General features: G+C 40.6%; 1 protein-coding gene across 3 annotated transcripts; it reads left to right on the top strand.

Annotated features, from left to right (window-relative positions):
* The first annotated feature begins 76 nt into the window (after window positions 1-76).
* On the top strand, window positions 77-27,851 carry ppp1r9ala (protein phosphatase 1 regulatory subunit 9A-like A). Of its 3 annotated transcripts, XM_062432054.1 has the most exons (20): window positions 77-223; window positions 788-2,868; window positions 14,257-14,389; window positions 14,774-14,894; window positions 15,827-15,931; window positions 16,275-16,407; window positions 17,353-17,511; window positions 17,632-17,685; window positions 18,058-18,287; window positions 18,600-18,696; window positions 18,795-18,921; window positions 19,109-19,260; window positions 21,077-21,398; window positions 21,485-21,542; window positions 21,629-21,700; window positions 21,857-22,058; window positions 22,646-22,690; window positions 23,835-23,951; window positions 25,543-25,731; window positions 26,508-27,851. In XM_062432054.1, exons 2-20 carry the CDS (start codon window positions 952-954, stop codon window positions 26,664-26,666), a joined length of 4,392 nt encoding a protein of 1,463 aa, XP_062288038.1. In that variant the 5' UTR covers window positions 77-223; window positions 788-951; the 3' UTR covers window positions 26,667-27,851. The 3 variants fall into 3 exon arrangements, with proteins under 3 accessions (XP_062288038.1, XP_062288039.1, XP_062288040.1); XM_062432055.1 differs by lacking the exon at window positions 22,646-22,690; XM_062432056.1 differs by lacking the exons at window positions 22,646-22,690; window positions 23,835-23,951.
* The last annotated feature ends 146 nt before the right edge of the window (window positions 27,852-27,997 follow it).

Here is a 27,997-nt window from a genome sequence, read left to right as displayed (position 1 = left end):
CTCTCTGTTCTCGCCCGGCCCCGGCGCGCCGCACAGACAGACGCGAGTGCGCGCGCAGCTCCCGCGACAGGTCTGGAAGTGCAAGAAGGAGGAGGAGGCAGGAAAAGGCTGGAGAGGGGGAATGATGGCGGTGGGCAAGAAGAAGGGACAAGTTTGATTTACTGTAAAACCGGGACGTTGTAGGCGATCTTTCGGCGCCTTAACACGATGAAGCAAGTAGGAGGTGAGAGCTTTTAAAGTTGTTGAGCTTTTCTGCGCCGTTGTGTTAACGTTTTGAACGGCTCGTACTTGAAACTGCCACAATGAATTGTTCACTGAGACACTAAAAACGGGCTGTTGGCTCACTAAGTGTAACTTTCTTTCGCCTTTTTGTCTGTGAATTAGCCTTACCAACAACGCTAACCTTGTTAAACCGGTCCGACTAAGTATATTAAAAAAGTGACTGCATGTTAAAGTTATTTTTCCTCGTTAACTTTGGTGTAAAGTTAGCTAACGCCAGTAGAATCAGGCAATCAGCGAAATGCATAAAGCTACTACAGCAACCAGCGCTTAAGAAAAGAAGGTTTGTATTCAAATGAACCTTTGATGAATCATTAATCTAACATTGCTTTTCAAGTCGTGACGTACCTTTTTTATCTTACTTAACGTCACCTTTTCTGTGTAGATTTGCATGTAGATGGAGATACTACCTGCAGTTACTCATTTCAAATAGCTATCGGGTGATTGTGAGGTAGTGGTGTCAGCTCTCTGTTTATTAACATAGTTTACCGGTTCTTCTTTTCTTCAGATGACTTTTATTTGTTAGTTGAAACAACAAAAAGAAGCTCAGCCGGACCCATGGCACCGCCTGCGTAGAGGTGGAAAGGAAATACTAGTTCATCAAAACACCAACTATCTATCGACTGTCTTCTAAATTGAGCTAAACAAAAGAAATCAAGCAACAAAACAAAAATGATCAAAGCGGAAAGTAAAGGAGGCGAGAGGACCCTGAGGAGCGCGTCCCCTCACAGAAATGCATACAAGTCTGACTTCCACGCCATTAAGTGCTCCTTTGATGGGCCAAAGTCCGAGGGCGCCGCCAAATCATATGCAAATGGCTCCAGTGACACCCGAGAGGACTCCAGGGGGAGGCCATTTGGGACCCGAGTGAACAAGATAAAGAATATATTCCTACAGATGGATGGTCAGCAACAGGAGGTTCAAGATGTGAAAGTAACTTTAAAGCCTGATGTGCCACAAGTGTCCCCACCGAAGCCTCAGTTTCCAGCCAACACGCACAAAGCTAACTTAAATAGTGCTACAAGCCCATGCCCAGAATCTCTCAATTTAGATAAAACACCCAAGGGAGAGGATGCTGAGATTGACAAAGTGGCTTTGGCAGAGAAGTTTTCTGTGACCAGAAAACTCTTTGAGAGGGGCATCAAAGAGCAGCCAGCAGCAGAAAAGCAGTCTCCAAACAGAGGAGTAACTCGCTTGTCTCTCGGAAGTGCCTCTGATGAGGGTAAAAGTGCACGGAGAGTATCGGGATCCTCTGAGACCACTATCAAATCAGAGCAAACTCCTACATCAACAGTGAAATGTCGACCAGATGAGAATGCTGATAGTGAGAAAAGGCATGTGTCTAGAGTGTCATTAAATGCAGGGCCCATATCCAAGAGGTTGGAGAATTACATGGCTGAGAATGACTCAGAAGACAACAACACAACCGCTACTAAAGGGGGAACGGTGTCTAAACCACATAGTACCGCTGAACACTCACTGCCTACCTCTCCGAAAAGGGACAGCACACAAAAAACCCCTCTTCCCGTTAAAGAAGTCACTAACTCTTCACCTGTAACTGATCCTACTAACAAAAATACATCCCAGACAGCATCTTTTGGGTCTAGTATTGGGCTTAAACCAACATTCCCAGCTTCTAATGCAGCTTACAAATATGTTTCTCCAACAACTGATACCATTCACAGACCACTGTCACCAGAGCAAACAAGCCCAGTTAGCCAAGGCTACAAGCGCTCCTCTTCATCCGGTGATGGATTAAGTAGGACATCTGTTGGTGGGGATGAAGGCAAGCCACATAGTCCGCCCCCGAGGGATGTGAAGCAGCCTCCTCCGTCAGCTTGTGGCTTTCAGAGCACCCACATGGCCAAACACTCTGACAAAGCCAAGAGTGATGATAATGTGGTACAAAGTCCCACCAGGGATAAGAAACAAAGTCAGGGATCATCACTGGATCCCAAAGGTGTGGGCATGGTACGTGCAGAGCTTGTGGTAGTTCAGAATGAGTCTTCGGAGAGTGAGGAGGAAGAGGATGAGAATGTTGAAGGTAACGTATTTGAGGAGCAGAAGGTGCAGCAAAGCAACAAAGACCAACAGACAGAACCTAAAAGAACCTTTAGGAACCTAGAGAACAGCAACTCTGCTCGCCCCGTCGCATCGAGAGATGTCACAAAAGAGGCAGCGGGTGAAGGTCGAGTCTTGGAGGACAACGGGCTGAAAGAGGAGAGAAAGGAAGACAGTTTAGTTAGAAGTCAAGATGGTGAAGAGAATCGTGAGGAAGATGAGGAGGTATCGGAGGAGGTGAGCGAGCTGGAGGAGCAGGGGGGCCAGAGCATCCTGGATAGATCTTCACCGGTGGTGTACGGTATCGAGAATGCAGCATTCGTGGATGACAGAGATGTAGACCAGGTCCTCAGGGAAGAAGAAGAAGAAGAAGAGGAGGATGAAGAAGAAGAAGAAGAAGGAGGAGAGGAGGAGGAGGAGGATCAAATGTACAGAGAGTATGACGACTGTTATGAGACCCCCGGTCTGTCGGATGAGGAGGAGCCTCCCACAAAGAGGAAAATCAAGTTCTCCACAGACCCCATTCTGGTAAGTACTTTGCATTTACATCTGAGTCATTGCTGCTCGGCTCAGGCTCCTAAAAACATATCGCACTGCACCGTCATTACAAACCACCGTCTCTCTGATTCAGCAGCTGCGTCTGGCTGAGGTGTTTCCCCGCAGACACAAGACAAAGCGTAGGAGGCCGTGAATGAATGCTTTTTGTCGGGCAGGCTGATGTAACGACCACCGCACGGTATCATTAGACACGTGTTGTCACAGTTCGTAAAATCAAAACTATGGTTTGTGTAATCTCAGCGACCAGTGAGGCAGCCTTATCTCCGAGTTCCTTAACCCAGCAGGAGATCAGGAGTAGCGGGGAGGGGACCAATGTGTGGGGGACACGAAGGAGCAATGTTGTTTGTGGTATTTTTGGAGATATTGTTGACATTGCATAAGAGTTTGTGAGAGCAGAGGCACAGCTGAAGGAGGGCAGCAGTGACGTAGAGACATGAGAAACTTCGGACTGTACAGTAAGAAATCATTACCGCCCCTGACTCAGAGTGCTGGGCGCGTGTTTTTCCTCCTATTTTCCCCCCTTTATGATTTCCTTGACAGACCATGGCTAAATTATGTTATTACCGCTGGGGAATCCCTGACTTTTATTTTCCATACATTTATAATGATGTGAACATTTTGTGAAAAGAAGTCGGGAAGTTTTTCTTTTTCTTCTCTCAGAATTCCTTCACGTAATTTTTCTATAACTAAATCTTTTGTGTCCTCGTTGTAGAGAAGGAGGTCTTTGAGGTTTGTAGAGCTAATTGATGTTGAAGTAACTTGTATCACATGATTAAAAGTATGTGATGATGTTTTAAATACAATTGCTGCTGCTTTTATATGTTCTCTTATCGCAGCTCGGGATGTGAGAAACAATTTGTGTGGAGGATGATGATGATGATGATGATGATGATGATGATGATGGCCGAGCAGATAGAGGAGCAGCATTCATTTAACCCTCCTATAACAGTCAAATAAGTTGTGGTAACCGTATCAAACGATGAGCAGGAAATCGAAGCACTTTATAGATAGATAGATAGATATACTTTATCCATCCCCATAGGTTAAATTCATGTATCTAATAGCTCATACATTTACACAAATAAACACATATACATAAATAAATAAGAACAAATTATACAACCCTTAGTTAACAATTATATATACAAAAAACCCTGAGAGTTATAAAACAAAGCAAGAATATATAAGAAAATTATATTAAGAGGAGGAAAGACTATTCACAATCTTATGATGCAGCTAAAATCTCTAATGTTTTCACACACGTATCATTATATCCATATTTTGTATTTGATGTCTTCCAGCTTTAAAGTTTTGTATTTCAAGCTGATTTTCCTGTGGGTGTAATCTTTTTCGGTGTTGCCACACATCATGTGTCGTAAACATTACCGGTGGGTGGGTGTTTTTTAGGGGGTGTGGTGGAAGTGGAGGTGATAATCTTCCATCATACAGATTTCACCATCACCGTATCTAATCGACATTTTTTGCTAAAACAGGGAAAAACAAATCACTCCGATGCATTCCCCACAGCTCAGTGTTTATCCAGGCTTTAAAATGTGCTATTATCTCAGGGTGTGGATCCCCCACCATCCCAGTCATCCTGGCAGGGGGTCCTGGGAGAGGGGACCAGAAGCTGACCTGCTAGAAGGGACACAAACAACAGTGCGTCTCCTCTGCTCTGAGTGGAGCAGCGACGGAGATAAACACAGCTTTATAGTGCACAACAGTTTGCTAAGTTTGTCTCCTCCTCTGTAGCAGTTCACAGTACTGTTTATAACAACACAGAGACTTTACGCAACAAAGAAGAGCTGACGTGAGGCTGCAGCTGCTGATAGGTTTGCTCTTTTCCGTGTACACCTTGGCAAATAATTATTCTCCGTACGTTTTTTTCTGTATTAATGTAGAAAACTCTGTGGGGTCTGTGTTTTTGGTTAATATGATTGACCCACAGGTTAGTTATTATACATTGTACATTTCAGTGTGGGCAATGCTGGCATGGACAGCTATGTTAGTTTTATGTGAAAGGTGTGAGTGTGCATACAAAGAAGACAATTATTACGATCTGAAACTAACAATTATTTTCATTATCTGCAGCTTATATTTTCGATTAACTGCTCAAAAACCAAAGATATTCTCATTACTATCACTATCAAAGAACAGCAGTATTTACACTTAATCATTGATTTAATTATTAATCAGTTCAGTTTTACCTGAATGATCAAATTGTCCCAGAGCACTTAAGGTACAAGTATTATGATTATTATGGTATTTTCCATGTGGGTGGATTTTTTTATGAACAGACTGAGTGAGGGAAATGGTGATCGACGTAGACCAATAATAATAATAATAATATAATCATGTATCTTTCTAACAGCTTGATCATAAAATTTGTATTAGCTTTGCATTAAAGCTAAATAATAAGCCAAGACACTTTTTACTCAGTTTAGACTTTAAATTATATGGACTAATAGTGTGTAGTGTTCAGTAAATACTTCAAATATTAGTAAATATCTACAATATTAAGAGTTCAGACAGACCTTTTGTTCCCTGTCTCTGTTATAACCTGCCACCTGGTTGCTTTGACCACACCCGGGGTGGAAAGAAGGGGAAATATGCAAAATAGAAGCAGTGTGATGTGAAGATACAAAAGCCAGTTGAAAAAATGTCTGCATGTTCCTTTAAGTTTCTAGTTGCGTGAATGGGAGCCTGTGGCAGACAGGCTGGCAGGAACACAGAGATTTTTTCAAAACAATGACATGTGCTTGGATTAAAACCTATGGGGTGGAGGTTGTGTGGTATGCGTGTTCGCCTAATAAGTCACACACATGTCCCTCAGCCAACATTTCTACCTGCGGCCAGGCTGACAAAAGCCTCCCGCTGGCGCTGCGTGATTCTCCACAGTCTGCTAGTCCGAGCTGACCAGGAGAGAGAGGAAGTGCTTTGTGCTCCTGGCTCATTGGGATTACGTCCCCACGTAACCTGAGTCTTTTTGACAGGGGAGGTGTGGAAGAAAGGTCCTCTTTGTGAGGGAGAGGAGACTCAACATATATCACTTATCGAGGCTGAAAACACAAACTGGATGAACAGGGAGGCCGTCAGGATTAGTAGAGGCTGATTTGATTATTTTGATCATGTCAAAGCAAATATTGGATGTTTACAGTTGATATTGAATGTCCCGTGACGTGTAGGTTGCTTTGTGATGAAAATATTCAAAATATGTTGTTGTTATGCACCGTGAGAGTCTCTTTTGTGAGAAGTTTCTTTTGCATATCTGGTAAAGCAGAGTCACACTCGCTGCATTTCCACTGTTGCTGCGTCAGTAAGTCTGCTGAACCCTCTGGCTGTATGAGCTGTATTAATATTACGATACTGCTTTAAAAATATATCTTTTGGTCATTTTAGAGACAACGTTGTTTCCTCTACGAGTGCAAATAAAAAACAGGCCTGTTTTATCCGATTTGCGTGCACAGGCATGTTTTTCCAAGAGAAGCTTTACAACCTCACATCACATTTGTTTAGCAGTTTGCAGGTTAGCACTTACTGGAGTTTACTTTAGCATTGAACCCTACAGTAGCACCAAAATGTCACTAGTTACTGAATGATTAACACACCCAGCTGCAGCTTTGTTATCTGCTTCTGGACAAAGACCGTGCAGTTCTGTCGGATATCTGGAGAGGTCGACGTGGGTTTTATGTGTCATTTTGCACACAGGTCATGTAGAACCGCAACCAAGAACCAGTTAACTTTAAACATAAAATAAAATGTGTGAATACAGACACCTGCTGCTTTGCCCCCATCTTCACAGAGTCACAGGAAGTACCACCAGCAGCTTTTGGTCAAGTCAACACAGCGTCAGGGTGTGGTGAAGGATTGTATTGTAGAGTTCCCCATTTCTTTCTCTGTTTGCATTGTAGATAATTACACTGTCCACACTGTGCACCGTTAAGGTATACGCCTCCTTTTGTCAGTTAAATATCTCGTAAACCCGCAGTGAAACTTTTGTTCAGTGTCTGTTGACATTTCACCCGTGTCACATAGAGGCCGTAGACATAAATGTGGAGCAGGATAAGAGTGTACAAAGGGTAAAATCTGCACATCCATATATGCTGGAGCGTTAATATCTGATTTCAGTCGGGTTTCTCTAACTGTTTTTTATGTGAGTGGAAAGAAAAAAGGGGCTTCCTCCATGTTTGGACACACTCCTGCAGCAAATTCATCCCACTTCCTATCTGAAACGTGTCTTCTGCAGTTCAGAGGAATGTCAGACGAGACTCCGCCCTCCTCCAGCCAGCAGAGAGGCCCTCATAGTATCTGGGCTCCCTTCGGCCACCTGGGTGAACGGGACGATCTGACAAGACGATCGGGATGCGGGCTGAATACTAATGCAGTCGGCTCAATGCTGCTCATTAAACAACTTGGCATGGGATGAGTCTAGGGGCTGATTGTGATTGCCTTAAACACTTTCATTATGTGATTATAGGCGAAGCACATCAGTGGGTGTCTGTGTGTTTTCACTGAGAGTTATAACAGTAACTGTGTTAAAAGTTTTCAGCAATCCTCGCAGGACAAAAGTAGCTTTTGGTGGCCATTTATAAACAAACCTGTTTAGCCTGTTTGTGTTTGCTCCTTTGGAAATTTGATTCTATTATTGCAGTCTGCTGCTCTCCGCTCCACCTACTCCTGCTGGTAGGTCATGCATGAACACTCAAGTTTAAGGCAGATAAATGTAAACATGAGTGTTTCTGTTATTGTTGACCAGTGTGAACTTCACAAAGGGTTAATCATTTCAAAATTTACAATATTTATAGTTTTTACTCCACTTTCTCTTTTCAATTTTTTTTGGACATTTTGCAGGGATCCGCTGGGCCAATCATCCCAAAACTTAATCCTGATCATTTTAAGACTTCACTGAACTTAAGTTGTTGAAGATATTTCAATGAGTCAGTCCGTTCAAATACTAGTACATCAGTTTTTATCAAGAGCTATAACTGTAGTCAAGTGAAATGTGTCTTTACTGAAGGTCATTAGCTTCATCAAATGTTTCTGAAGGTATATTTCTACACCTCAGCAGACCATCAGCATATAGTGATGATCATGATTAATTATTTTACATAAAACCAAGAGTTTTACTTCCTATCATTTAAATAAGAGACAAGCATCCAAATTCTCACAATCTGTTATAACACCGATCATTACAGCTTGCGGCTATATTTCTCTCTTTTTTCCTGGTGTGTTTATTCAGGACTAGAAAACTGGGCCTCATTCCTTCTTTCCTAATTGCTCTGTGATCAGCGCCAGGCCACCACCCCTGCCCCAGCTGGCTCGCACAGCATGTTTTGATTTGTTGTCTTTTTGTAGGCCCACTTACATTACCAGCTCCCCCGATCCAGTGGTCAGCCCTCGTTTTTGCACTGGCAGAGAGTTTTCTCAGGTTATGCTGCTGACTCATTTCCCACATTCGTATTCTGTTGTGGGAATGAGAGAGAGATGGAAAGGGTTTGAGTTTGGGTGTGGGCATGTGTACGTCTGTGCATGTGAGCACATGTAGATTAAACAGACCGCTGCAGTCGCTGGAGACGGATGAGCGGCCCACACATACTGCTGGGAGCGAGACTTGTGCAGGAAATGGAAATATGACAATGGCATAACAGTCTACTGACCCACATCATAACCGGAGTAATAACAAAATACTAATTAAATATCCTTTTCTGCATGAATTTTGGGTTTGAGTTTTTTCGCCCGTCTGATTAAAAGTTGTGTGTTTGGTGATAACGTTGAGCTGGTTGTAAGGGTTTTTTTCCGGAGGGAGAGGCCAATAAAGAGATTGATTTCTGTCTTTTTAGCAAATAAGACGGTGGTTGAGTGATTAGGTTACAGCGGAGAACAGGACATTGTTTGAAAAAGGCCTCGGACGCCATGGCAACAGGGCAGTCAGACATGGGAGTCTGGGTCGGAGAGGGGGGAGTCGAGCTTGAACTGCTGGGGCCCAGGATGCAGTGGGGGGCTCCCTACATTCTATTAGCCTACATTTTCAATCCTTGATTACTTTCAGTCTCCAAAGTGAGAAATTGAAAAAGCATTTTTCAGCCTTAATGACATTTCTGTCTGCTCCAGTTCTGCTCCCCCCCCCCCCCCCCCAAAAAAAAAAAAAAAAAAAAAAAAAACCCACAACGGTTATCTGTTGAGCGGCTGGTAAAGTTTGAACATTTAGTAGCAATTTGTGCCATTGGACAAAAAAAGTTAGTATTTACACCCTGATAGATGCTCTATAAAGCTTGTTGGTCAGCAGTATTGGTTTTAAGATGTACCGTAAAAACCAGTGTATAAGATGCACCTTTAACACAATATATTTTCATTTAACAGTGGGTTGAGTCTTATACACCAGTGTGTCTTATTCACCAGTAAAATACAGAAAGAGGTAAGATCTGCATATGGTTATAGGTATGTAAAAGGCCGTCCACACTAAGAATGATAACTACAACAATAACTATAACTTTCAACATAATGATGTGAGCATCCACACTTATGAACTACACCGCCTATGAACAGCGAACAGTGTCAAGCACGCGCTGTGTGCTCTAACTGTGTCCGTAGCTAATGAAAATAGATCCGTTAAGCCTGTATGTTGTGCGGAAAAATGGTTGTGTGTTGATCAGAAGTATTTGGGGACACTAGTTGCTGTGATGTTTCAGTATTTAGGCTACAGACCAAACTGTTGTTGAAGCGCGATGTGCAAAAGCGTGACTCGGGTGCAGTAGTCTATTTTTTGGGACTTGAATAAGCACACATGTACACACTGTATCAAATATGTAGTAGTTCTTTTAAAAGGTTTAATTAAAACTTAGCCTCACCCGAACCAGGTCTGAGTTAATATAGCGGCCCAGTTCAGTTAAGCAAATCATTACCAGACCATTAATCATCAACCTGACACACTGTGTCAGGTGTAATATTTGTGTTTCAAATAAAGTATAAACGTATGTGTTTATAAATGAATAGTTACTGGTGCATTCAAATAAACCAGTCTTTAATAGAAATGTGTTTTTCTCAGCATGAGACCCCCAAAGTAGACTGCATTTTATACATCGTTTTTTTTACAGTAAGCCAAACTGTATTGTAGAGTAACTTGTTGGTTATTTGAAACAAGTTTTAATCCTCACAATTGTGTGCAGTGGCCTCGCCTTTGTTTAATAAAGATAACCGCTCCACCATGCGAGGAAACACTATGTATATATTTTGGAGAGGGGACAAAGCCTGACAGAGTTCATTATGAACTGAATAATGTTGCTTAATAAACAACATTAATTATAAATAGATGTTAATACCTTATTATCTCAATGAAATGTACTGAAATGAATGTATGTGACACAAAAAGGCAATTTGTTATTTGGGCTGGTAGAAAATATGTTTGGCCGGTAGATTTTTTTCATCTTCTAGTCTTTTTTGGCAGGTGAGTCAAAAAGTTGATGTCGGACAGCGTGTGTAAAACTCAGCGGGGATGTTGTCAGATGGAAGTTGTTGAAATTCGCTGTGACAAATTGAAGTAACCCCTGTGTACAACAGAGTGTTTAGTGAGTTATTCTGGACGCGTACAATGTGCACAGCTGTTCTGGGCGGCGTCCAAAAGCTGCACCGTGAGCACACAGAAAGACGGAGGGGAGGAGGAGATTGTTTGCGGCCGGTTCCTCAAGTCTTGACATGCTGCAGGATCTAGACCCCAGACTCTGTTGCCCAGAGTGGAAATATTTACTTGATTACATCAGACGTCCTCATGGCAAAGGCCTCATTCAATCCTGTAAGCCGTACTTCCTCCTCTTTACTTGGTAAATAGTCAAATCCTCCTGTGGTCAGGATGATTTTTATTGGGTTAATCACATCTACGCTCGCCGGTGTAGCCAAAGTAGTAAGATTAATACTGAAGCATCAGTTTGTGAGCAGCATGTTACTGTTGTAGCTGCTGGAGGTGGAGCTAGTTTCAACTACTTCATATTAGAGCCCATCACAGATATATCTGCATTTAAAGTTTTAGAGGCAGCATTTTATGTATATTTGATCCATTTTCTTACTTCATGTTTAATATATACATGTTTTTATGATCTGAGTATTTTTTTAAATTGTTTTAGTTTTTTAGTTATAATCATTAAATTCACAGTAAAGTTTACTGATTGAGTGCACTGATGTCATTTTATACACAAAGATGAGCCCTTCTAGGGACAGGTGTTAAAAAATAGCATCCGCTGTAAACACTGTGATACTTACATCAAACAGAAGTTTTAGCCTGTCTATGTATATTGTATCCGTCCGTATAATAAACAATAATAATAATAATGAACTGTAAAAATCATACCTCTATAACATATCTGTCAAGTGTTTGATAACCACATTTGAGGGATTATTGCAAAATATTGTGTTTTTATGTGTATATTCTGTATATGTAAGATTATCGGCTGATATATCATCCAAATGTTTTTAATCCTTAATATCTGTATCAACATCATCTGCCCCAAAAATCCTCCGTTGGGCCCTACTTTATGTACAGTTCGACCATAAATCAGCATAAACAGCTGTGAGCAGGTATGACTCGTTGCAAATAACAGAAAGGTTGTTTTCTTTTTTTCTTCTGCAGCAAAACTAAACTGATAATTTAGTGATAATTTTGGCCAATGAGCCGTTGTTGGATGTTTACATTTTTCAAAATAAAAGACCAAAATATTATTTTTCTGCTTTTCTTTGTTTTTGCAGCTGTTATGAAAACGTACCAAACCGTGACCCCAAAACAATATGGGATCCAAAGCCTGAGACCACTTTCCCATTCTCAGACTTTTGGGGCCCAACATAATACTTAATACTAAAAGGTCTATGAGATTTACTTCTAACCATGATGTTTCAAATGTCTGCTACAGAAAATTGTTACTTGGCACTTTTTACACAGCGCTACCCTCCCAAATCCCAAAGAAGTCTTTTTGGAGTCTGTTAATGGAGTTTTATAACTATCATATGGCTCTAACAGGTAGTTGTTGGTCATCAACGCAGCATGTAGAATAACAAATTGTGTATATCTTTGTCTATGAAAGATGTTTTGGCAAACACATATGAAAACTGAAATATTTCCAATGTCAACAGAACTTGAAAATGCTGAAGACAGTCTGAGAAAAACTCACCAGGTTTAAATTTAAATGGCAGGATCCAAATCTCCTGAGCGCCCTAAAAATCCCCAAACTCTCAGAGAAGATAGAGAGTAGTGGTTTGTTTCTGAGGCTCTAGACAAAATATTCTGTCATTTATAATCTACAGAAAGATATTGAACATAGCACAGAGAAGGGAGTGAGCGGGGGGGTCAATTAGGGCCCATACCTTGTTTATGCCAAGCATCCACCCTCAAATACTCATATTTTGCCCAAAATATGCCTAAAAAAGAGACTGTTTCTTTCTCAGAAGATGTTTTCTTGTGAACATTTTCATGCCTCAGTTTGTGCATTTACAGTCTGTAACAGCACAATGATTGTGCGTCTATATGGAGAAATGAATTTTAAAAAAGTTGTGTATTGAAATTTGTGTCCAGACGAGGCGAAATCCAAAATCAAATCCCAAGTTCAGTTCTCAAGTTTTATGTCCTAATTGTTTGCCCTGAAACTATCTTTTAAACATTTTTTGATGCATTTTTATCCTTTTCATTCATATAAATCTTGACTTTTAACTGCGTTCCTCCCATAATGTTTTTGTTCTTTCCTCTATTTAGTTTTCCAGAGGCACTTCACGGTTTTGTTGGTTATTTCCCATTTTTCCCCAATTCAATCAATAAGTCTAAAACTACCACTTATCAGCTGCACCTGTATGATACATCCTTCAACCTCCACCAGTATCATGACTCCACCCCCCCAGATTAGGAGGACTAATGATGACCAAGCAGGGGGTTTATACATCACGGACCAACCATTGTGTTCATCCCCATAATCAGGCATTATCTCTTGATGGAGTCTGCACTAACATCTAATCTACTTGATAAGATGCTTTATATTCATACGTTTGTCTCGAGAATGAACTCACTCTTTCGTTATGTTGAGATTCCTATGAAGTATGAAATCTGAGGACTTGTCGGGGTCGCATCAGGTATGATGATGTGTGTAGGATCGGAGATCTCGCAGACTTCAAACAATCTTGTGAGACTTCATCAGAAAGTGCTTGGTTATCCCAGCCGGGCCTTGCTGGCTCAGAGAGAATTCACAAGGCCATGTTGTTTTTAATTTAGAATGAACTGCATACTGTTACTACTTTGTAGCAACCGAGTCACAACAGATGGTCGTCTCCAATCCTTTTTATGCAGAATAGTGTAGTGCTAGATTTAGCACTGGGAGGCTTTTTTGTCCCCCAAGTGGATTATGTATACCATTTCAGCTTGGAAGTATCAGTGGTATTCAATGTAAATGCCACAGAGTATGTTTTAATGAAATAACCCAGAAGGCTGATGTTGAGCACCAAGTCAGTTCACTAAAGGTTTTGAGATTTGTGTTTTTCTCTGTTTATATTTCTCTTTATTTAATTTTTAATTTTTAAACTGTACTGAACTTGTCACCTCCGAACATTGATCTATGCTACATTCACTGCTTAGCTCTCCCCAGCTGTGCCCTACTTTCTGCACTGCTCATGTTCTGGCGTACTGTGTGTGTGTGTGTGTGTGTGTGTCTGTGTGTGTGTATGTGCTTTGTAATTCCAACCAGAAAACAGCCACAGGGACTCATCCAGAGCTTTTTTGCAAGGCCTGCCTGCAAAGTTCACAGCTTCTTAAAAGCTCTGATCAGAGTCCTCAGGAGGATGTCCTGGGAGTTCATACTATATTCAGACCCTTGATTTACATGTGTTCAAATGCCCATGTGATTAATAAACCATCCATTTAAGATACAAAAGAGATTCATCACGAGTAGCAGAGAGATGTAGGCCATGAAGTTAGATGATTTAAGATTATGCAGCTTTATAATCTCTTTATACCATTGTGGAGACGAGAACAATGAGCAGCAATGATAAATAAAGGAGTGAATTTTCATCAAAGGGCTCTCCGGTGTCCATCAGCATCTGTTTAAGTGTACTTGAGGAATGCACTGAGCCTTGAATTTTCCATACAAAGTCACTGTGAAGGGTTGAAGTATGCTTGTATTTCTCCCTCCCTGTGCAGTTTTTCCCAAACTAAGAATGCGTCCTTAGTCAGTTTGCTGAGATAAATAATCATTTTAAATACAGAAAAAGTAAAAAAAATTTGCCTTGGGTGTGAGATACTCATAAACATACATCTTGCAGAAGCCTAACTTATTGTTAAGGCCACAGGAGGTGTTGTGTTGATGTTAAGCTCTCAATATTTTTGACAAACAGGTCTTCAGCACCTTCTCTAATGAGGACTACGATCGACGCAATGATGACGTGGACCCTGTTGCAGCATCTGCCGAATATGAGCTGGAGAAGAGAGTGGAGAAGATGGACGTTTTCCCTGTGGAGATTGAGAAAGGTGAGTTTAGTGGCACTGAAGGTAAATTCCTGTGAGTCATGAGCAAGTAAGTGAGGAACATTTCATAAGGAGGAAAGTATTCATCACCAAACTGCACATACTGTGCTGCCCTGCAAAGGCAAACAATACTGACTTTGTTTTGTGTGTTTCAATGGTTTTGGGTCATGATTCAGTTAATGATGATGAGGGTTGATGGTTCATGTTTTAAATTGGCAATATTTATGTTCCCATGCTATCAAGTGATGTATAAACATGAATGCTGTTTCTTATTTCCACAATTCCCACAATGTCTGAATGTCAAGGAGAAAAAACACGTGGAATTAAGCAAATTTGTATGCAATTATTTCCTAGTTTCCAAGTTGTCTGTAAATTCTCTGCATCTAGGAGACAATGGCCTTGGAATCAGTATCATAGGAATGGGAGTGGGAGCTGACCAGGGTCTGGAAAAGCTTGGCATTTTTGTAAAAACCATAACAGAGCAAGGAGCAGCCGAGAGAGATGGACGGTGAGTTACAATGCTGACGACCCTTCACTTAAAGGTGTAATCTGCTTAACTCAAATGATCAACACAAAGTGAAGAAATAACAGTTTTGATGTAATGTAAGAGACCTCTATATATTGTGCTGCAGAGATATCTGCTGACATTAGCATGCTAACCAGCTAGCTGACCATTTGGCATCATAACACATGTTAATATATTATATCAATAAATTAGGTCTCTACTAGTTACTGTGTTGTAAAAGGTCATGTAATTAATAAAAATGATGCTCTGACAGAAAAACATCTGTTTTACTCTCACCTTTAGTGAGTTCTGTGACATTTTATGATTTACATGTACCCTGTGGGCATGTATGTAACTATTTAGTTATTACACAGAGTTATGTTGTAATATATCTCTGTGGTGCAGCCCTGATCTGTGCAGCTCATTTGTAATTTACCGCTGACTCTTATGTCTCTGTAGCATTTTGTTATCTTTACAATGCCTTAGCACAGATTCACTGTAAACAGTGAGCTTTATCCTATATTCAGTGAGTGATAATGGTGGTGGGGTTGCTGCCCCCTCTTTGTTTGGATTAGATAACCAGTTCTTACACATTATACTTTTAACTCTCTGCATGAGAGTTTCATCCTCAGTATTTTCTATACAACAGGAAACATAACACACACTCACTGCAGACTCCACCACAACAGTTTTTAATGTCTCCCTCTAGGATTTCCTCAAACCGGATCTATTTATAACCTCACAAGGAAGCTTAAGTAAATAGTCCCACTACGTCTGATTCCCAGGCAATTTTTAGATTTGTTTTGTTGCCAGCTGCATTGAGGCTACTGTATGATTTGGTAAACCTTTATGATTATTTTGGAGGTGGTGCATAACTCTTGAGTATAAAGTATTTGAAAACCTCTCCCTGTCATTACTGTCCTCTGTCTCTCCAGCATACAGGTGAATGACCAAATAGTGGAGGTGGATGGTGTCAGTCTGGTGGGAGTCACCCAACTGTTTGCAGCTACAGTCCTGAAGAACACCAAAGGCAAAGTGAGGTCAGCCCAAAGGCCATCTCCTCTGCTCCTAGAAATAACCTGATTGCAAAGATCTTGTTGATGGCCAGAATGAGCCGCTGTTATCTCACAGTCATTTGAAATAACTGGCAAACTATTTATTTCCTGAGAGTCCAGAGACCAAGAGAATAGACCATGATGTTGATTCTTGTAAGCAAAAGAGGAAACACAAAGGCAAAAGATATGATCAGGCCTTAAATGAATCCCAAAATGTGCATTTCTCTGTAGTTAATGAACACGAACTGAAAGAAGCTGTAGTGTTGTATTTTGTGGCAACAAGTAAAATATGCCATTATACAGCACACTAACATGTTCTAACAAACAGGTTCTTGATTGGTCGGGAGAAGCCAGGGACGCAGAGCGAGGTAGCCCGCCTCATAAGCGAGACACTAGAGCAGGAGAAGAACCAGCAGCAACAACAACACCTGGATGACCCCTTTGAGCACTCCACAGAGGAGGTGAGTGAGCTGGTCAGAAAGTCTATAGAAAGTGTCGTCACTGTTGATCCTAAACCCCTCTACCACGCCTTGTCCAATCCCACTGAGCTCAACCAGGAAATGAGCAGCTGGCCGTGAGTAAGCTGTGTCACCATTCTGCTGTGTGTCACTGCCGGCTGTCTGCCGTAGTTGTGAAATGTTTGCTTTCTGAAGTTCAAGCAGCCACAGGCTTCTATTTTTTACAGTAGAGATTATGGGCTAGAATTTCTCGATTAGTCAATTAATCTTTTCGCCTATACAGATTTTTATTTTTTTTCAAGTGAGAAAATGGCGTTCACACTTTCACAGATGCCACAGTGATGTCTTCAAATGACTTGGGTTTGTGTGACTAACCATCTAAATGTTAAGATATTCAATTAACTGTCAAGGAAAAACTGCAAATCTTCACTTTTGAGAAGTTTGAATGGTGGAACCTTCAAATATTTGGTATATTTTCCTGAGAAACAACTGAAACGATTAATCAACAATCAAAATACTTGTTTCCTGAATATCAACTAATCATCAATGCAGCTCCGCTAAGAATATATGTAGCGTTTAGTGGAGCAGACAAAGACTAAAAACAATGGATTTTTTTTTTCTATGCTTTGCTATGCTTTACTATGTTATGCAGTGCCAGTATGAGTTTAGAGATGTATTAATGGTATTCACTGAGAGTTGAGGTGATTTTAATGTGTATAATGGCTCAAACATGCCACAGACAGGATTTAGCCTAAATCCAGAGGTGTCCAGGAGTTATGGACCAGCCCTCTACTGTTTGGATATGATGTATTGATTGCAATGTTTCCTCCAGACTGCCTTGAACTCTGCCATTGGGAGTGTTGTTGGCACATGCTGAGTATGCTCCCAGGCATTTAGGGCGTGTTTACGTTTGGAATATGTGATGCCATGTGTGATATCATATTTCAGGAGGAGCGCTATGAAGAGGAAGACGGACTGGATGAGAGAATTCTGAGCTCCAATTTCTCTCCAGGACAGAACGCAGAGGTGTTTGAACTGCCTGATTCAGAGTCTTTGTTTATGCCAACAAACATGGACAACTCTCAGATGGCCTTCAAGTTCAAAGAGGTATCACCCACACTATGACTCTCAGTCTCATGTGATTTAAAATCAAAATTAAAGTTTCAGTATTCCTTTTAGACAACCAAAGATTAAATAACATAACAAAATGTTTCCTTTTTTCCATAGCTGCAGCTCAAACACAGCATTGCCGCAGCTGAGATACAACAACTAAGTGAAAAGGTATGATGAAAATAAAATTATCATTCAAAATATTCAAATACACATACAACAACACTTCATCAATAATTATAAACATTTTTTTCGTGTTTTCTCACTACACTCTTTGTGCTTGTAAACTTTGTTGTTTATTATTCAGAAGTTATGTCTTGGAAATGTGTTTTGAATGCTTCTTGAGACAGATTGAAAAACTTTGTATGTGAAATATTGATGAAAATGTGGTAATGCTCAACAAAATTTTGTGACCCAGTTATTTTTAAATTATTCTTATATAGTGAGTGACAGCTGCCATAGTGCAGTGGCACACCTGCTTAACAAATGTAATGTAGTCAACCAAAGTAACATACCACTCTCAATCTACCAATCTCTGCATAGCTTCAGGCATCTGAGGAGGACAAATCGTTGTGGGAAGTCAGAGAGTCTGCACTGGAGCAAAAGATGGAGGATGGCAATGAGAAGATCCTCAAGTTGGAGAGTTACTGGCTGGAAGCTCAGGCTCTTTGTAAGAGCGTCAACGAACAATTATCTGAGACTCAGGCCCAGTACGAGATCCTGGACAAGAAATACAACAAGGCCAAGAAACTTCTCAAGGATTACCAGCAGAAGTGAGTGTGGGACTGTGGGAGGGGTTGATATGAGGGGTTGTATAGTGTCTGTAGTTCAGTACTGTTTTTATTGTATTGAATAATTTTGGTCTGTGGGAATTCTTGGAAATAATATATTTGTGCTATCAAACTTGACATACTGCTGATATACAGTATTTTCCATTTACATTCTGCAAGTGATAACATTTAATTGAGGCTAAACTCTGATTTTGTGTGGTGGAAGCAAGTGGTTATGTGAAAATCACTTAAAGTAGAATGTGTTTACAAGGTGAAGGACTGATCTGATTCCACATTTCCTTGTTTCCTCTCCAGAGAGATCGACTTTGTGAAGAAGGAGGAGGAGCTGAAAAAAACTCTAGATGAAAAAGACAAGTGGTACAAGGAGCAGCTGGAGAGCCTGCAGAACAGGGTAAGACCCTGTCTTGAAAAAAAAGAAGCTTTTTCACCACAGCAAACTTGTTAGTGTTAGAGACACTGAAATAAATCTGGGTGTTGTTTTGTTCATAGATAGTCGCCCTGGAGTCTAGAGGGGCCGCAGGTGTGGAGTGTCAGAGTGGACAGGACTCTGCAGCAGAGGAGAGACTAAGTGGCCAGGATCCAGTGACCAACACAACGTCTGTTGACTCACTGCTAGGTACAAAGGGTGGAATAAAATTAAATTTACAGCAAGAGCATAGCGTCATGCTTTAATTTTGTGTTCTGTAAAACATTCACAAGCATACACCATAAACTCCAGTGAACTCTGGTAAATAATTACAACTGTGCTGTTGCTTTTGATTTATTTGGTATGTGTTTGTTTGTTTGTTTGTTTGCTCCTGTAGAGCAAGACTGGAGTGAATTGGTCCCTGAGACTGAGCGACTTGACACCAGCGCACACAGAGCAAAAGGCCTGCTGGCTCAGAAGGCCAAACGTCAGCCTCCATCTCGAAACAGACTGAAGGAGAACCTTGTAGTGGCCTCAAGTCACTCTCAGGTCAGCCAGAAAGAGATAAAAGTGTTATATTGCCTTATTTGCTGCTATTTTGTATGAACATGAAATTGGATAGAGGAGTCAGCCACCACCAATAAGACCATAAAAAAAACAAAGGCAACTCTCATACTGAGTTAAAAGCCAAGGAATAAAGATGCGTTTTAAGATGGGATTTGAAAACAGGCTGTGTAGAGGCCAGCCTGACATGCAGAGACAACCAGACCAGCAACCGGTCAGTGAACTTGAGTGACTTTGACAGAACATGTGGTTGTAAAAGGTCTGAGAGATAAATTGGTTTTAGCCCATTTAATGATTTGTAAAACAAATACAAACAAACAATAACATCTTTAAATCAATCCTTAAACGTACAGGGAGTCAGTACAGGGAAAATGTGCTCTCACTTGCGTGTTCCTGTTAAAGGACGAGCTGCAGCATTTTTAACCAACTGCTGTCATTTGAGGAAGTCCTGGCTAACACCAACGTAAAGGGAATTACAGTAGTCAAGTTGGGACGAGATAAAAGCATTTATAACCCTTTCAGAATCATTCAACGATAAAAAAGACTTGACCTCAGACAAGAGCCTCGGCTGAGAAAAAGTTAGATTTGACCACTGAGTTTGTCTGTTGTCCAATTTAAAATCACTGTCCATTGTCACACCCAGATTTTTTACTGTGGGTTTCACATATGGTTCCAGGTCCATACGAGGGGCATCACAGGGTCCTATTATCAGGACTTGAGTTTTACCCTCATTAAAGTTTAAAGTATTTAAGGCCATCCAAACTGTCTATGTTTTTTTGGATGTTGCCATTTCAAAGGCAGGTACATTTTAGAGTCATCTGCATAACAGTGGAACGAGATGCCATAATTTCTAAGAATGGATCCTAAGGGGAGCATGTAAAGGGAAAGTAGGATTTGCCCGAGAATAGAACCCTGAGGGAATCCACAAGGGAGAGATGCTGAGGAGGGTACAGAGTCACCAAAGCTGACAGAAAAACCTACGCCAGACAAGTAAGACCTGAAACACTTCAGAGTAGTTAATGTCAACACAATGCTCCAGGCAAGAGATGAGTATACTATGGTCTACAGTTTTGAATACAGCTGTGAAATATAAAAGCATAAGATTGACAGATTCCCTGGAATCAGAGGCTTAAAAAAGATAATTAAAAACTTTTAAAAGTGCAGATTCAGTGCTGTCAAGGGCTTTAAAACCAGACTGGAACACCTTAAGAATGTGTGTATGTATCAAAAAGATTATAATTGTATGAGTTCAACTTTTTCTAAAACTTTTGCAAAGAAACAGAGTTTGGAAATTGGTCTAAGTGGAGAGAACTGAGGTATCCAAATTGGATGTTTTTGATCAATGGTTAGATGTAACGACACAAAATCCCATCAAGGCATGTTCACGATCAGCGTGTCATTTTGAGTTTAAATAACAACAAAAACCCTGTGCCCCACATCTGTAGAAGAGGCAGATCCGGCCAATCATAGTGAACAGGGTTTGAAGTTATCTGATGATGATAGCTTACAGTTTACAGCGGCCTTGAGCCTCTTTTTGCCTTTTCAAAACAATAATACACAATATTAATGAAGCATAAATGTTTTATAAATTTAAAGCAGCTTCATAGTAATAATACACAGTTGCTTGTATCATGTCGAGCCTAATTGTGGTATGTAAGCATCCCAGGTGTGTCACGCACAGTGTGTGTGTTTAAATGACTCGACCAATCAGAACTGAGTCGCAGAACTTCCTGTTACATAAATAGCTTTTATCTTGGCTTCCTTGCATTGTCCTTGTAAATAATTATCACTGTCCCTATAGGAAACTGAAGAGGACGACGACCAGGAGGAGCAGGAATCTCCCAGCAGGAGGTCCCTCCAGGAGAGCCTGTCCCTCCAATTGCCTGTCTGCTATTCAGGGAACGGACAGAAAGATGATCCAGGCGAGACCAGAGATGAATCCAGGACTAAGCTGGAGCTCACCAGCAGCCCGTCTTTGTCTCCATCACAGGGTGATAGCATTGAGAGCAGCGGAAGTCCCTCTCTGTCCTCTCCTAAAGAGTCCGTATCACCACATTCCCCCCCTGGATTCATGCGCAATGTAAAGAAGAGGGAGTCTAAAGGCAAGAACAAAGAGACCAAAGGTATGAAAGTTCCAAATGTTATGGCTGCAATAGCAAGGCGTCATCTCAATTTACATCTGAATCTGATCATTATTGTTTCATTCCAGAGGAGTTAACTGAGCCTTCATCAGCAGGAAAACCTAAAAGACGATTTCCTGACTTTGGGTAAATCTCCACAGTAATCACTAACATTCATTTCCAAGTTCTCACAATTTTCTGCTTCCTAATCAATCATTGATCGATCAAAACAGGGGCCTTCGTAAGTCAGGTGGCAAAGGAAAAAAACATGACAAGGAAGCGATGAGAGCATCTTTGGACAGCAGGTATGACATTAATCAAGTTAAATATAAATATTAACACAAAGGTGCCAAATATTCTACAACTGTTTGACTTGTAGGACATGACTTGACTCATTTTCAATGCAACACATGTTTTAAACTCCTTGAGTGCTGATCACATCCTCTTTCTCCAATGCGTAGGGGTTCGGCAGAGTTACTGGAGGAGTCTGGAGGTAACCTGTCTCCTGCAGACTCGATGACCTCCATCCCTACCTGTATGCCCTTCTCCTGGTTTGGTGACAAAGAGAGGGACAGAGACAGGGAGCCCTCCTCCTCCAGCAGCAGCCTGCCATACACTGCAACTGAGACCAGCAGTGAGCAAAGCCAGGATCGCAAGAATAAGGTATGGAGCGTCGTGTAACTTTCTGTGAAAGTATATACCAGGGACAGAGAGTATTAGTGTCCAAGATTAAGTTAATATTAGTTTTCTACTATTTAACACGAGATAAATAAGGTATAACATCAGTGGGGTTAAGAAGATGATCCTCATCCTCTGTCCTCCATCATTATAATATATTTCTATCTTCTTTGTAAGGGTAAAACTAGTAGACACATAATGGGAGGCTGTTTCCCAGCTTCCAGAGATGTGCCGCCTCTGACTAATTCGCCAAATAAGCTACACCAAGTAAAGTCTACAGTAACTAAATCCATATGTTAGCCATCAGCAGAGCTAGCGGGGGCGGATTTTGTGGCTTTTCAATGACTTCGCACATAGTGACACATCAAACGCATCCAGTGAAAGCCTGGCTGACTGTCACACATGCTGCGGTTGAGCTGGCACTCCCATGATGCTGTTTAATGAGTTCAAGGCACAGGCTGAGCCAAAAATAAGTGATTATTAAGAAGAATGTCACTGTGCATTATGGCAGCTTTTGTCAGTGCTTTGTCGCCTGAACATACATCTCACTGAACCGTGTTTCCTTCAAACAGACAAATCTCTCCTGGTCCTCTTTATTCAGTCGCTCATTAGATTTGGTACAGTATGCATATTTTTGTTTTACCTTTTTGATTTTAGATGACACGGTAGAGCATCACTAACAAATGTAGCTCTGGGATTTCTCACCTCAACACATCCTATGAATAATTCACTTCTTTTGTAGTGGGTATGTGGCAGTGTTACAGGAAACTAACGTTATCTCATTTTCTTTTAATGCTCATCCAAAAAGCTTTGTGACTCATTTTAGAGGAAACAGATGAAGCCAAAAGTAGTTTTTAACGGCTTGTTGCATCAGCTGATGAGAAGTTTGAACAGAGATTTGAGTGTAAAGTTAAAATTATTTGCCATGTGTAAACTGTTATAATGTTGAAATTAAACTGCACTTGAGTTTGTACATAGCTGATGCAACAGCCTGCAGGTCCAGACAACATCCACACATTTGGGTCTAAAAAACAAACCAGTTTAACTTTGAGATTGCATCAGGGCTACAACTAGATTGTTTTGTTTATTGAATAATCAATGTCAGATAATGGTGAAAAATGTTTCCCAGAGCCCGAGATGCAACCTGAAATGTGTTGTTTTGTCCTGACCAGCAGTCAACAACCCAAAGATATTTAGTTTATATTTACAGAAGACTAAATAAACCAGAAAATAGTCACATTTGAAAAGCTGGAGACAAAGAATTTGGATATATTTCTTAAAAAATGACTCAAAACAATTAATGGATTATCAAAATAGGTGGGGACTAATCAATTAATCGACTAATAATTTACAGTTCTGGACCTGCATTACGTGTTAATATGATAACTTTAATCACCAAATAATGACGCTAATAGCATCTGCTGAACTAAACTAAAAACATTACCCCATACCTGAATATTTGTCAGTTTCGTCAGTAGAAGTGGTAGTTGTTGTAGTTTAGAAGTTGTCGATGTAGTTTCTGGTGGTGGATGGATGTAATTGTGCATCATAGTAGACACTCTTCCTTTTCACACGTTGAAGATCACAGTGACTCAAAATCGACGACCTGGATTTCTAACACCATGATCACAGTTTTAATCATGTATCATGATAATGTCCGCCCTCACCCCCTGTAGTGTTGTATTTGTTCCTTTCCGTGTGAAGAACTGTTGTTTGGTGATGTGTTACTTTAGTAAATGCGTTCCTTGTTTCCACTTCCAGAGTTTTTCAGTCATAGATGATTCTAACGCTTCCAGTCCCAGTTCAGACATCTCTGGGTTAGTCGCTGAACCCAGTCTGTCTGGGCGCTCACACACTTTAATCTTCTCTTCCAGCGAGGTGAGTGCTCTCCTTGTTGCGCAGTCACAAAAGCTGTGTGGGACGCCTTGATGAAGCTGAAAGGGGACATTTTCTCAAGCATGCTCTTTGAGCCTCCCCTTTCATAGCTGAGATTAAATCCCCCAATAGAGAGAGGATAGAAGAGAGCTGCATGTTTTTATTAAAACTGTTTTGTTTTTGTGTGAAAGCAAGTCTTGTGGCCCAGCTTTTCTTAAGTCAGCTGTGATGTTAGTAGTTTGTACGTTTGCCTCTGTTAGAACTGTCAACCAGTGCTTCATGTTTTTTTGTTTTTTTTACAAGCTTCGGCAGACCACAGAACAATTTGACTGCTCTGCTGCCTGCTCAGTGGTGTGTCAGCATCTGTTTGTTCTCATGTTAGCCACTTTTCAAGTGTCTCCATCCTTGTTAGTAAAATGTGAAGACACTGAAATGCATCTGAGAATGTTATTGGTGTTTTGCTTTCATTAACTTGCTCCCTATGCACGCATGTTTTCTCAGTGCTAGCATGGGGTGTCGTTCACTGCACACAGTTCAGTTCATCAGCAGAGGTTGCACCACATGTTCTTTTTGTTTGTTGTACACTGTCGGGGTCGGAGATCCCAAACTTTAAACTGTTTTTCAGCACTATAGTAAGAATTAATTAACTGATATGAAATAATTCAAATTGCTTTTATTTTAGGTGATTTTGTTAATGAAGTGGATCACTTGACTCGTCACATTACTCGTCACTTGACTGTCACTCATCCAAACCTGATACATACACCGATCAGCCATAACATTAAAACCACCTGCCTAATATTGTGTTTGCTCCCTTCATGCCACCAAAACACCTCTGACTCGTCATAGACTCCAAAAGATACACACAACCCTTCATGCTAATACTGCTGCCATGAAGAAGTGCACTTGGTCTGCAACAATATTTTGGTGGTTCATGTCACAAGTAACACCCACATGAATGCCTGGACCCAAGGTTTGTCACAGGGTCATCAATTGTCCTTCCTTGGACTACATTTGGTAGGTACTGACCACTGCGTACCAGGAAGACCCCACATGACCTGCTGTGTTGGAGATGCTCTGATACAGTCATCCTGCCATCACAATTTGGCTTTTGTCAAAGTCCCAAATTTGCTCAGATCCTTTCACTCTCCCTTTAACATTTTTCCTGCTTTAAAGTCATAGATTTCAAGAATCGACTATTCACAAGCTGCCTTTTATATCTCACCTTATGACAGGTACCATTGTAACGAGATAATTAATGTTCTTCACTTTGCCCGTCAGTAGTTTTAATGTTTTGGTTGATCAGTGTAAATGACATGGCATCATATTACTGATACACACTGTCGACACACATTAAAGGATTTGATAGTTTTATAGACTTATTTTTCATTTGTTTCACATCTGTTAAACAAAAAGACTGACTCCACTCAGACTCTTAAAAAATCTGCTTAGAAATATTGAGATAAATACACTTTGAGATGCTTTGAGATGCACTCTCTTCAACAAAAAGTAGGAGAGTGAATTCTCTTACCAGAGCAAGAGTGTATCTATTTTTCTAATATGTGATTGATTGTATTATCTGTGTCCCTCATAGACTTTGGATGATGAACCAGTCACCACAGGAAAAGAGTATCAGTGGCAGAACCGGCCAGTCTCTGAATGGACCAATCAGCAGGTCTGTCACTGGTTGATGGGCATGAATCTCGACCAATACACCACTGAATTCACAGCTCGGGGAGTGGATGGTCAGCAGCTCTTACAGTTGGACAGCGACAAGTTGAAGGTACAAAACAGCACTTTAAATAACATTTAAGTTTTAGTGATGTACTGTATGATGTGTTAGAGGCTGTAATGAAAGTGTTTTTGTTTTTATTATACAAAGTATCCTTTCAATGCAGACGTCATTATTAGTCAGATCTTGTCAGCCTGTGACTGCCACCCGGTGGCCGGTTTTTTCCGGACTCCATATTCACCATGTGTAGTGAATTAATGAGGAAAAGTTGATCGTATCAGTGAGAAAAATGAGAATATTGAATTAGGACAACAAGACTAAACTTGCAGACTGGTAGGATATTGTTTATCTGTGAAACCATTTTGAAACAATTAACTGATTTTCTCATTGGCAGAAAATGTATTGGAAACTATAATAATTATTATAATTTTTGATTCATCCATTATTGTGGGCGGCTGTGGCTCAGAAGGTAGAGCTGGTCCTCCACTACTTGGAAATTCAGCAGTTCAATCCCCATCTGTAACTCTTATTTTTCAAGTAAAAGTGATCTGCTTCTAGCCCATCAAATCTGAATGCGTCCCACTTTAGTTTTTGGAGTTCTGCCTGGTCGTTTGGACAAAACAATCCATTTAAAGACGTAGTTTCAGGCTCTGGGAGCCTGTTACTTATTTTATTTTTAGTATTTTTTAATGGTGAAGACCAAACTAGTAAATGATGGTGATTAAAAACACTCTAGTTTTTGCAGATTTACTTTGTTCATTAGTTTGTGACATGATAGAGAAATATAGTAACACCATTCTGCCCTAAATCTGCACTTCTGCCTTCAGGCGCTTGGTGTTTCAAGTCAGAGTGATCGATCAAACATCAAGAAAAAGCTGAAGGACATGCGTAAGACCCAGGAGAAGCTGGAGAAACAGAAAGAGAAGAGAGAGAAGGAGGGTCGACGCAGTGGGAGACTGCCAGCCAGTACTGACTCAGTCTGCTGAGGCAGCAGCTCTGCGGTCTGAATTCATGCAGCTCATAAAGTTCATGCAAAACCCTGAAAAACCTTTTCTCAGTCCGTAAGTGCCATGCTGTTGTTGTGACATGTTGTGAATGCCAACAACCACAGGACGTGACTGTGCCAGGAGCACACCTGTGCTGACTGAAGCATGTTTAATGTTCATACTGCAGCTCCTCTTTCTGCCACATTTTTAACCTACTTCTGCTCAACATTTTAGCTACAAGATGGCGAACATCAAAAAAGTTGGATATGTGACCAAAAAGATATCCTAACGTTTTTTTACCACTGTAAAGCTAGAAACTATAATGATAAGTCTTCAGATATAATGTAGTTGATCATGCACACATGTACCTGTGGAAGTCAAATATATTCTGTTTGTTTTGTCGACATTTTATATTTTTGCTAGTATAACTTGCCTGTTTCCACGTACAACTCTTCTGCAGGAACGGTTATTGTACAGTTAAGATAAAAGCACTATATTTGTCTTTTAAGCTTGGATGGGCGACAAGGTTTTAAATGTATAAATAAGTTTTATACATGTGCCTTTTAACTGCATAACTTTTTTTTTTTTTTTTTTAACTCAAAAACCATTGTTTATTTTATATTATATACATTTTTCTACTAAGTAGAATAGCAAGGCCATTTTGCTGAATGAAAAGCAACAAACAAATCAAGTAGGGAACAGATGAATGCTGCTTCTGCTGACTCTGGCTGTATGTCGCCGAGATGGTACAATGACGCTCCATGTAAATACACACAGCACGCAGGTCTGCTACATGTACACGTAACTGGTCCGTTAGGTGGAAAGATGTTCCTATGACAAGGACTTGTTAGTCAGTGTCGTGTATGAATGTGCGGCTGAATGATGAGTGTTCACAGCCAAACCCAAGTGCTTCCTTTCTTGCTTCCTCTCAAGCACGACTCTCCATGTTCTGTACAGAATACGTTGGACCGCAAGAAATTTGTTTTCACATCTCCTGAATCAGAGAAACATTTCTTTGTACGTGCAGCATCGATAAACTAATTTTAACTGTTATGTGGTGTCCTGACTTGTATTAAACTAACATTATACATTTAAATACATGAGAAATCAACACCAGAGGAATCATACAACCTGACACGATACTCCTATAATAAACATGACCTTACCTCTATGGTCATGTTTGAGGCTGTAGTTTCTATTATTATACTGTCATATATTTGTTCCTTCATATATTGTGTATGTAAATACACCATAAAGGAATTAAAGCTTTAATGCATTGATAATAGTGTACAGGTGTTAAGAGATTTCTATCAGATAGGATTTTAAATGCA

This window comes from Scomber scombrus, chromosome 13 (genome assembly GCF_963691925.1).
Source record: "Scomber scombrus chromosome 13, fScoSco1.1, whole genome shotgun sequence".
In the NCBI taxonomy this organism is placed as follows: domain Eukaryota; kingdom Metazoa; phylum Chordata; class Actinopteri; order Scombriformes; family Scombridae; genus Scomber; species Scomber scombrus.
Note: the sequence above shows the minus strand (reverse complement) of the source record. Positions and strands in the feature narration are given on the sequence as shown.